General features: G+C 34.9%; 1 protein-coding gene across 1 annotated transcript in view; it reads left to right on the plus strand.

Moving 5' to 3' along the window:
• LOC104540847 (sodium channel protein type 2 subunit alpha-like) overlaps positions 1 to 12,198 on the plus strand; it is a gene marked incomplete at its 3' end in the record, with an annotated part of 37,301 nt that extends 25,103 nt beyond the window's left edge. The window contains exons 15-17 of the mRNA XM_010184752.1: positions 175 to 531; positions 2,098 to 2,577; positions 12,078 to 12,198. Of these exons, the coding sequence (XP_010183054.1) occupies positions 175 to 531; positions 2,098 to 2,577; positions 12,078 to 12,198 (958 nt within the window). The remainder of the gene's footprint in view (positions 1 to 174; positions 532 to 2,097; positions 2,578 to 12,077) is intronic.
• Between the last annotated feature and the right edge of the window lie 106 nt (positions 12,199 to 12,304).

The raw sequence follows: 12,304 nt of genomic DNA on the forward strand, positions 1-12,304 counted from the left end.
AGATTGCTCATATCTAGTGTTGTACAAAGGACTGGAAACAAATTTTGTAACTAAAAAGTCTAAAGGTTACAGGAGACAGGATTCAGACACAGGGTAGTACCTGAAATATGAAATGTACAGCAATAATTTTATTAAAATCAGTAACGTATAACTGTATACTATTCTATTTTGCAGCTTCGAGTTTTCAAATTGGCAAAGTCTTGGCCAACTCTGAATATGCTGATTAAGATTATTGGCAACTCAGTGGGGGCTTTAGGAAATCTGACCCTGGTGCTGGCCATCATTGTGTTCATTTTCGCTGTGGTTGGGATGCAGCTGTTTGGGAAAAGCTACAAGGAATGTGTCTGCAAGATCTCCAGTGACTGTGAGCTTCCACGCTGGCACATGCATGACTTTTTCCACTCTTTCCTGATTGTATTCCGAGTGCTGTGTGGAGAATGGATAGAAACGATGTGGGACTGTATGGAGGTTGCAGGCCAAACCATGTGCCTTACGGTCTTCATGATGGTCATGGTGATTGGAAATCTAGTGGTACGTAATCAGTGGGATTTTTAAAAAACTGTTAGAACGTATTTCCTATTTTTCATGATTTAGAAATCAAAGATGAAGAATGGAAAAGGACTGTAGGAGATCATGTAATTCATTTGCCCTTTCTCTAAACTAGGTTGAAATACACCTTGATTTATGAAAAATGTTTGTCTACTTTTATTTTTGTTGAATCTTCAGTTAAGTTTATAACCTCTTTAGTAAGATCAATGATGAATTATGCTTATAGTTAAAACTACCTTTTTAAAAAAACATCTAACTTACATCACCTTTTACAACCAATTAAACTGTCTGGTCACAATAGTGATGGAGAACAGTTGGTCTTCCTGACAACATTTATATTACTTAAAGGCTATTTCCGCTTATTTTGTTTCAGAAGAAAAAAAAAAGCCTAGCTGTTCAATGTGTTCTCATAGGTGATGATTTCTAAACTGCTTATCCCCTTTGCTACTGGCCCCTGAATTCCTCCCAAACGGCATTTTCAATAGAGACACAAGTACCAAATAATGTGGAATAATTACACTTCCATGTCTTACACCCAGCATTCCTTGGGATATAATCCCAAATGAAACATGACGTTTCTGTACTAGCACCGTTTTCCTGATGCAGCCTACATGACCTTTTTTGCAGTGTTTCCATCTTGCCAGTTTTCACACCTTCTGTATATATACTTTTCATTTCTCATAACCAGCATTTCCACACTAGTACTTCAGAATTAAATGGCATATTGATTTTAAATAATTTCACCAGTTTAACATGTTTACGCCTAATTGTGGGTCTTTCTTGTTGAATACTAGCATCTTTTCTCTTACTGGTATCATGCACTAATTTTACAAATATGCTTGTCCACAGGCATAAATACCTATTTTAACTGGACTCATGTGAAACACCTGTGGCATACCTTCTAAAGTATTCTGCAAGTTTGAACAGGAAGCATTGACAAATATAATTTAAATATGATTTTTAATCTGTTTTACACAGTCTGTCATAATTACATATAGTCCAAATTTCTCTTGTATGTTCATACAATGTCATGCAAGAATTGAAGTATATCACATCTGTGGCCTCTTTATTTCTTACCTAGATTTCCTGCCCAAAACAAAAATATATATATTTATTATATTCCGAATTAGAGACACTGAAACTATGATCTGTTGAACTGTAGAAGGCTGGAGTCTGCCTCCATTTCCTTCACCTATGAACACTATAGTAGATGTAGCTTGCATAAATCACTACATCATGTTGTATCCTGCCTCCTTATGTCATTCTCCATTTTGAGGAGCAGACCTGCACTACTCCCAGTGTGGAGGAGAAAGCCAAGCAACAGCTCAGTTTTCACCTATATTGGTCAAATCAAATGAGCTGAAATTTTTTGGCATGTTATAGTAAAATATGAGGGACAGGGATTATGGACTGGAAAGAATAGCAGGAAGGTGAGTCGAAATAAAGTGCTAGCTGTGAAAGAAAAATTATGTCATATTTAACAACCCATAATGGAATTACTTTTATGACTTAAGAGATCTAGTATATTTTCTCCTTACTGTCTTTTAGGTACTCAACCTCTTTTTGGCCTTGCTGCTGAGCTCATTCAGTTCAGACAACCTTGCTGCTACAGATGATGATAATGAAATGAACAATCTCCAGATTGCTGTGGCAAGGATTCAGAAAGGCATAGATTACGTGAAGAGAAAAGTGCGTGAATTCATCCAAAAAGCCTTTGTTAGAAAGCAGAAAGTTTTAGATGAAATCAAACCTCTTGAAGACCTAAACAACAAAAAAGACAGCTGTATTTCCAACCACACAATAGTAGAAATAGGTAAAAACCTTGCCTATCTTAAAGAAGGGAATGGAACTACTAGTGGCATAGGCAGCAGTGTGGAAAAATATGTTGTTGACGAAAGTGATTACATGTCATTCATAAACAACCCAAGCCTCACTGTGACAGTGCCAATTGCTGTTGGGGAATCAGATTTTGAAAATTTAAATACAGAGGAGTTCAGCAGCGAGTCAGACCTGGAAGAAAGCAAAGAGGTAAGACTATTAAATATTCTGATGCTTTTCTTTTTTTCCTAAGGTTACTAATGTTGGATTAAAATCTCAGTTTAATTCCTGTGTAAACAATCTTGTAATGGCATTTAAGGTAAAGTGATGTAAGGTTGCGGGTTTTGAATGAGATGGTATTACAGTATTGCATTACAGTAATAATCAGGATGCATAAGATAAGTTTTAGAAAATTAATACTTTTTTCCATTTTATTTAGTTAAATCATTAACAAGAAATTGAACCAATTTAATAGCCCTGGATTCCAAAAGTCTTACAAAATGGGGGGAGGGGGTGCTGTACAAGTTTTTCCATGCTTATTTCATCAGGACAATTTTATTTACTCCTTTGTCTGCTTCCTGTCAAGTTAACAGTTCATTCTGATGCTTTTAACCTTTTTGATATAGATACATCATAAGTAGATTTGAATACTGGTCCAGCATCACTAAATGATTCTATATGAATCACTAATAATCCATATGATAGTAGCAGAACTGCTGAAGAAGTGAAGTAATGGCCTTATGGTAAAAAAGTTACAAAGCTTTTATCTCAATATAAGATGTTTTCATACAGCGACCCATTGGTATTTTCAAAGCTTTAAGATATTTGGATCTGTCAGCTACTGTGACCATAATAAAATGTACCTCTTTCTGGCACAATGTGGTGCAAGTGGACAAATTTGAGGTAGCATGCAGTGAGTTACAGTGGATGCCGAAGCCATTATTACTGTGTTAACCCAGTGCTCTGTCCTGCGTGACTGTACATGGTGGAGGCACACCACCTCAAGTGAAGTTTATGCTTAGTACCGATGCTAGTTCATTCAGAATTAGCATGGGTATTTTTCAACAGTACTGCATGCTACAGTGTAAAAGCTTTCACAACTTATTTCCTCGCATTTGAATGTGAAAGTATAAATATGGATAACATTCTAGTGATCCTAACCCCAAGATCCTTTTTTGTACAGACTGCATCACACATTTAGTTATATTTCCTTGTTTCGTATCAGATATGTCTTTATTGTTCTTCTAAAAAGATTTCTTTTTTTGCAGATTGTTTGTATTAGTATTTATCTTACTCTTCAAAACCATGACTTGGGTGTAGAAGAAAGCAGACGTTGTAGTTTAACCTTTCATTGTTCTGTGTAACAAAGAGCAGGATTATGTGAAAGTTTCTTGGTCTGTAGGATTTGGTTGATTCTCTTCTGTCTTTGTACAGAGGATAAGAAAAGGAATCTTCTTCAGGCACCTTCACACTTCACAGGGCTAGTGCATTGTTCTGTCCTTCCATTCTGCTGCTGTTCCATTGTCCTATGGTCCCGTTGTTAACTGTCTCAAAACTTACTGCTGCCAAAGGAGCAATGAATCCTACTGCTAATCTGGGCAAATCCCACCTATCAGGGAGATCATCCATAACAATTGCATATGACAGAAACGGCACAGGTTATTGTTCTGTCTTTTTGTAAATGACGTAGTTTCTCGGTATAGGGCCGATCCTTCTGGGTTTGTTCTTGTTTTCCTGTTAATCATGTTGAAGTCCATCACTAAGTCTTTTCCCTGCTTAGCAACTAGTGAATAGCCACAGCATGTACTGAAACTTTGGGAATTAAGTGCCTTAAAGTTCAGTACTAGGAAACAAAATACTTTAGATTTCTTCATCACTTAATATTTATTGCTATATTGGTGGAGTAACAAATGCATATCTGTCATTCTGCATAGTATTTCTATCAGTTTCAAGGGTGCTGTCAACCCGAACCTATAATTTTTCATGAAACATTCTAGATGCCTCAGTTGGAAAGTGTGAAGAAGACACTGTTAATTTATCCTGCAGACATATTGTAACTGGCAATGATGCTTCAGATGATACCATTGTATGAATGGCACTAAAAGAAAATCTTCTGACAGATACAGTCTGAGGTGTTGACTGAAGTCCCAGTACCATCAGAAGTATGCACTCAGGAAAACTCTACTCTCTTCAGTTCTTATTTTGAATTCCCACCCTTATCAGATTAGTTCTGATAATGTTACCGATTCTGATACTACCACTATTCATGGTAGTAGTAAACCATGTTTTAAATTGTCCTATATACCTCAGTGCTTGTCCTTTTTTAAAGGTTATGCAGTTATATATGTATTAACTGAAGTTTTATCAAAATAGATTATAGCTTTGATAATTTTCAATTGGCAACTTCTCTGCAAAAAGTAATTTGGAAGTGTAATTGGATTATACTCATTTAAACACTAGATGTCATTAAAATGACTGAGAAGTAATTTAAATATTTTCATTAGTGATGATTAATTAGATACTGAAGTCTGTTTTTAAAAATATAATCACAGCACTCTTGTCTACTAGTGGAGTATTCTCCATTTCTTGTGCTGACGTTAAAACTGTGCAGAAAATTTGTGATTCACTGAACAGTGGTAGGTAGAAGAAATGTAGCTTTTGGTAGTGCCAACAGAAGGCTTTTTTTTCATTTAAAAATTGACTACAAATGGCTTTTTGTTCAAGGCTTCCTCTTTTTTGTCATCCCATAAAGTGCCTCTCATTTCTGCCCTCTCATGTTTTCCTGTTTATAAGATCCTGCTGTTGCTGAGTGTTGATCTGCCAGTCCCTTCATTGCTTATACCACAAATTGAAGGAACTTCAGTTAGAAAGTGCCACCAAACCATGTTCAATTAGCAGTATCCCAAATGAAAGGCAGCTTAGGCATTCATGTACTGTGAGAACACTGCACAAGACAGCCAGGTGCTGATGACTGTGTGTCTGTGTGCTTTTGCTTTTCTCTGTGTGTACACATGCATACACATATTCACTCTGGCATAGGGCAATAAGCAATTATTATTAAGTAATAATAATCTATTATCAAGTTTTAATTAAGTACATAAACTTTTGGTGAACTCTTTATTATAACATACACATTATCTAGTATTTTGATGGAAATATTAACTACTTTATGCCTTTCTAGAAACTAGACATACAATATTGTACATGCTAGTAGGTGTGAATTTGCAAGGAATTTTCTGGAAAATTGCCTGAAACCTAAACCAGAATTAATTATGAGAACCTTGTGTCCATAAGAATAGTAGTGGGGTAATACAGTGTAATAAAGGAATTAGAGAACAAATCCTAACTGAAGCTTTACCATGAAAGTAGGGCCATTAACAAATATGGGACCACTGTGTTAAGTCTTTTGTCCTATACATAAAGGTCCATGAAGCTGAGCTGCATTACTGCTATCCAGTGTAGAAGCTATAAAAATAATTTTTCCTTTTTAGGTCCTTATGTACTATAGGGATGGTTTATATAGAAAATTTTGTAGTGCATGTATAGCTGTGTAACAATTAGATTTTTATGCTAAGTTTAACTTTTAGGCTAGTATTTTCACCAAGATATACCAAGTTACAAGATACTTTAAATGCCTTGAAAACTATTGGATCTACTAATGCTGTTGAAGACACCTTAATGATGTATATTTTACTTTAAGCAGTATTCAGCATAAAAAAGCAGAGGTGCTGTGTCCTGAACTTCATTTCCTACCATTCTTACTTCTCACAGGAGTAGAACCAAGCTGGATCAGTCAAGCGGGCAGCTCTGGTGCCTTTAGCGAGGCAGAGCATCGTGTCACCAATTTTACCCAGGTTACCTAAGCAAGTTATACATCTATATGTATATATTATATAATCACTTTTTAACTTTTATTGACTGGCCTGCATGCTCTTTAGCTATGATCCTGTCCCATTCATTGCAATAAAGTACAAACATGCACAGCTGCTCTCTGCTGAGTCATGGGACTCGCATCACAGCATGGTCAGGCGAGATCGGCAGCCCCAGTATTTCTGCCGTTCAGATGGTATACTTTCCATGATCTTTTAATAGTATTTTGCAGTGCATGCTATGTACCTTTCCCAGTCTTGATGGTAAAGCTTTCAGGATGCGATTTCTGAAGGGTTTTCTTTCCTTTTAAATAAGACAGAACATATAACATGTAAGCTATGTTTCTTATCAGAAGCTTATGTAAGTTCATCTGTAAATGGTATTGATAATGAAGGGCTGCTCGCAGTTTTAGAAAACTTTAATACTATTTTATTTTAGCTTATAATGGACATAACTTGCAAACTTATGATAGTTATGTTTATTTTTCTTTTTTTTCCCTTAGAAATGCTTTTCTTCAGCATTTCTATAAGCATTTAGTTATTTTGGAGTTTATTATGCAGTACTTGAAGCAACATTAAGCATGAAATTGATTTAAACTCCAGTCAAAGCATGTGGCTATCATTTGGTTAAAAAAGCTCATAGAAAACTGGTATTTGGCTGGTCTAACATTCAGAGGTCAGTTCTGCTCTTACTTACGTCCACACTTACAGGTGCAAAGAGCAAGATAGCAAGATCTGGCACAATTCAGTCTTGCCATAGCTCTTTAATTTGTGCTCACAAGTTGACCACCTCCCCAGACATCTAAAATTGTCTGCCCTGAGAAACTTAAACTTACTCTTATCTTATCAGTAATATATAAAGTTCAGCAGTCTAGTAAATAAGCGACTGATTTTGGACAAAAGGTCCCCAGCTTCGTTATGATTTACATCTCACCCGTTAAACGTTACCATAATATTTACAACACCATAGTTGTATGATGCTGCTTTCAGTTTGGTATATCAGTGGAGCTAAAAATTACTTACCGAATAGCTGTTTGTCTTACATTTTGTAAGGAATAATTTATCTGATAAGTCATATTCTGATTTAAAAATACTCATTTTTCAAAGTACTTTGATACTCCGAAGAATTTATGCTTTTGATTGTGAATTGGCCACATTGTATTGGCATATTGTGATCCAGTGGATGATACAAAGTTGTTAATGTTAGAGTTAATTGGAGTTTGCTTAATTAATCTTTACAAACAGCAGTCCCTTGCCCTTATTCAGAAATATCCTTTCACTATTTCTTGTGTGAATTAAGAGCCTTTTTAAGTAGCTTACAGTGGGAGTGCTTTTGCAAATACCTCTACTGCTACTCACAATACTTTTGCTTTCATCCAACATTCTTGCAAATATTTTCATTTATCAAATGCTTATAAATAAGTAGACCAAAGGAACTATGAGTAGCAATAAAGTACAGAGTGGACTATAATTAAGGATCCTGGGTTTTTTTGGTTGCTTTTTTTGCAGTATTTGCAAACAATAATCATTACAGAATTGTTGTGCTTTAATTTACAATGATCTATTTTTTGAACTGATAGAGTTATTACGCATGACTGTATAAGCACTAGAAAGAGTTTAATTATACCAGTGGAACTCCAATGATATTTACCACTTGGTCGATTTTATAGGTGATAGAGCTGTACCGAAAAAGACTGGATAAGTTTGCACATAATGTTGCCATTTATATCACAGAACATAGCATTTTCATACTGACAGCCACACAGCACTGAGAAAATAAAACCAATATTATTTCCACTATTTAACATTTTCACAGGTATTTGGGAAAGAAAGGAAATTAATAGCAATACCAAAATGGTGGTTTCTCTTGGTGCCATCTTCCTGGCTATGTCTGTTCTGCTCTTTGCTCCTTCAGTCCCTTCAATTACGATTTCAACAGCTATTAGTGGCATCCTGACCAATCATGGAACATCAGGATTTGTTACAAAATGTTAAACTAAGGGCTGCTTCAGCTGCTGTCAAATAATCATCTTGAAAACAAACAGATAAAGAAATGTTAGAAGCTCAAAGTGGCCTGACTGTAAGTGAAGCAGAATTGTATGAATCTATGAGATGTTGTCAAGGTTCAGAAAGTAATTGTCAGAAACTTCCTGACCTAATCTTGGCTGCTGCTTTTTGCAATGCTGCTCTGATAGGCAAGCTGCTTTCCACTTTCAGTTTCTATCTTGAAAGCTAAACTAAAATCTGTATCTCATACTGTACTGTATTGCTGACTAAAATGTGACTGGCAAAGCTCTTGGTAGATGTAACATAAAAGATATGTAACTCTCCATAATAATCAGTATATTGCTGCTTTAAAACCATGTAATACTTTTCTCCCCTTATTGTCTTCTGTGAAAAGTAGATGGAGTGTGTACAGTCTGAGATTTCGAAAAGTAGATTTCTCTGAGAATAATTTCCTTAGCATCATCACTCTCGAAGATTGTCTAATACTTGACCCTGATAAATCTCTTATAATCTGGGTGACTCAATACTTTTGAAACCTAGAACTATGGCATAGAAAAGGCTTAAAAGTGACTTCTTTTTGTATCAAAGATAATGTTTAAGTTTGATGGTTATCTTGTTTCTACAGGTTCATTATTTTGTAAAAAAGCTGTATACATGTTAAGTATATAGCACTGCCTAAATCCAGTTTTTGTAATGGTGGTGAGCAGAGAAGAATTGATCAAGTACTTTGAGATATGTTAAGGTAAAGAACTGGGACATATGCTACATACCTAACATACCAGGGTGTGCAATTAGGTGTAATCTGGCTATCCGGCTGGATTCCGCATGTGTGAACACTGACAACTCACAGTAAGTGGTAAAGTCTTCCAATGTGTTAAAGCATATGGACAAAACATAACCAGCAGTAACGTGGTCCATTCTCAGGTGATTTTTTATTGAATACATAGAAATCAATACAACGTACCTGGGTCAGTTGCTTTATATCAGAGCAGAAGTTTGCTGTGGAAATACATGATTGTTACTGAAAAGTTTTCCTAGCATACTGGACTTAATTGATTTGGTTAAATCTTAAGATGTTGCATCATAAAAACCTTCCTAGCTGTTTGTAATGCATACTAAATTTTATAAATACATCATAGAATGACATACAATAAATCCAATACTTAAAAATCACACAGAAGCAAAAAAAAAGTAATTATTTATGTTGAAAATATTATATTTTTGCTCCTGTGAATGATACTGAATTATTACAGACTGAATTTATTGAATAATTTTTATAATATGTTTCTTCATATATTGATCAGGTGGGAGCTAAATTCAGGTATAATAGAACAGCATGCTAGGGAAATACTCTGTTACATCAACAACAGAAGAGCAACTGAATTCTCAGTGGGATAAGGCATTTAACTGCTGTGTTTGAAGTATCAACTGCTGTTGATTCAGTTTAGGATTTTTTCTGTTTAGCTTAACTCCTGTGATTATTATTACAGCTCTCTAAAAGAAGCATACTAGATTTTCAGTGAGAAGAGCTTTGTGAGAATGCAACTGACCACACAGATTGCCCCACATAGATAAAGATGGCTGTCTGATGTTTCTGATAATTGACTGGTCTGGTGTATAATTTTCTGCCTTTTCTACCTGATCTTTTTGATCTCTCCTATAGTGGATATCTCTAATCTTCCATCTTAAGTTAACTGTTAGGCCTACATAATTGCAGTAATAGGAATTCATTACCCCTTCTTAAAATTAACATGTGCTGATTAAACTAACTACGTAATATCTGAGTTGCTGAACTCTTCATTTTCCTGTAAAAGAATGCACAGTAGGTCTTTCAAACTTATGGTTTAACTAGTTCATAATTTTTGTTTGCTCTGCTACTACTACAGCATTCTGCTAGAAATGCTGTCCAGATCGGAATGATGCAAGCAACATTTTAAGAAAACTCTACATAATACAGATAGTGACTTCTCAGTTAAAAAAATATTTACTGTATTGTGTTGATAAATGTTAATTTTTAACACCATATATAAATTTCTTTAGCATGTTCATTGCGTTTATGGTATTTCTGGCTTGTCCTCCAACTTATGATTGACTTACACTGATGTTTAAATGCTGTGGTCTTTACTTGAGGACTACACTATTTATCCCATACTTTCCAGTTTCTCCATTTTAGAGGCAGTATTCCTCAATGACCAAACTGCCATGCATTGTCTATAATTTAAATATTTTGCAATGGGGAAAGTGTGCATCCATGTACATTGGACCTAACCTCACAGATGCTAAAGCTTATGCACAAACATGACACATTAATGTGTTAGCTGGGATTTTCAAAGAAAATTTCCCTAAATGGAAATGGGTGTGCAGATGTCACTGAAATTATGTACGTAATATACCCTACAATTAATGTTTCCATTTTTTTGGTCTTCCTCTAAAATGTGGGCTATAGTATACCACAGTACACAGAAATCAAAGTTAAGCCTATGTCAAAATCATAATTCAATATATTGTCAGTGTGATTTGATAAATTTAGAGTGGGGGAAAAAGGAGTTAATCTTTTTGTTTGAAGAACGTACTTAATATTGTCTGCAATGCAAAATTCCATCAAAGTCTTATGGTACTTTATGTATTCACATACTAATATTGTTTACATTTCCTTTACAAAAACTGTGTAGAATTTGGAGATTGTCAAACATGTTTTAAAGGAATAATGCCTCTAACTTAAGTTTTAAGTGTCGGCAAAGATATATCTTTAATGTTACCGTGGATCACCTCTCTGTCTAACATTAATTCCCTATAGACTGTACTCTAAATCTGCTTACATCATTCCCTTTATACAATTAGCTACTTATCAATGCAGCCAATGTACTGATGTTATACTCCACATAGTGATAACATTAGAAGAGCCATAGAATGCCGTGATCAAACTACTTTTACTTACTATAGTACTCATATTTGTCTGTTGCCAACATAAGGTGATGGTGTGAAAGAATAATTTTGAAGATTTGAATATTATCAGTATGATTCTTTGGTGCAATATTGTTTTATGACAGTATTGTTTTAAAAGCATTTGTTTTTACTTTAGTCCCATAAAAATAAAGGTTGGGGTTTTTTTACTTTTTTAGTGATTGGACATGTATGTGTACTGTACCAAAGTAATAAGTAGTTTCAAAATGCACAATAAATTCAGAAAATGCATTGGCAAGTGAGAATGCAAAATTACAGCTACTGCATTTAAAGTAATGTGCTGCTCTTTTGGAAATAAAGAGACTTAAACTGTTCTATAGAACTCATAACGTGTTTTCATGTCAATGATAATGAAAAGTTTATGTTTGGACTTCTTAGATTTTTACTGTCTTGTTAGAATAACATTTACTTGAGACATGAAAATACATATGTGCAGCTTGCTGTTGGTTTGGTCATGACGTTGGAAAATTATTTGTATTAACACCTGCTGTCTGAAGCATAATCTAAAACGCAGCCACATGATTGGAATAATCAAACAGTACCAAGTATGGAAGGCACTCATTCCTACCTTACTGAAATTTCATTTCAGAATTCTTATGTGTGGCTCTTAAAAGTAGTCTAATAATTTCAGCAATTCCTTGTATGAAAATATAAAAATATTTTCAATAGGGAAAATGCACATGATGTAGTTTCTAATCTTGTGACCTCACCTGTAGTAGAGCAATTTGGCATTATAGATTGTAGATAAGAAATTATTTTATTGTCAGAGCACGGAATACATGCAACATATTTTGGTATGCATTTCAAACATGAACTTTCATACAAAATAAATAAAACTGAAAAAAAAATTATGTGGGGTTTCATTCACAGAAATTAAATGCATCCAGTTCATCAGAAGGCAGCACAGTTGATATTGGACTACCTCCAGAGGGGGAACAGCCAGAAGCAGAACCTGAAGAATCTCTGGAGCCAGAGGCTTGTTTTACAGAAGGTAGATGAAGCAAATTATATGCATGGTTGTTAGACCTAACTGTGTTTATTTGGACAAGTTTCTATTTTTATTAGAGTCATAGAATCATAGAATGTACTGGGTTGGA

Source organism: Mesitornis unicolor, unplaced genomic scaffold (genome assembly GCF_000695765.1).
Source record: "Mesitornis unicolor isolate BGI_N332 unplaced genomic scaffold, ASM69576v1 scaffold24255, whole genome shotgun sequence".
NCBI classification, from domain to species: domain Eukaryota; kingdom Metazoa; phylum Chordata; class Aves; order Mesitornithiformes; family Mesitornithidae; genus Mesitornis; species Mesitornis unicolor.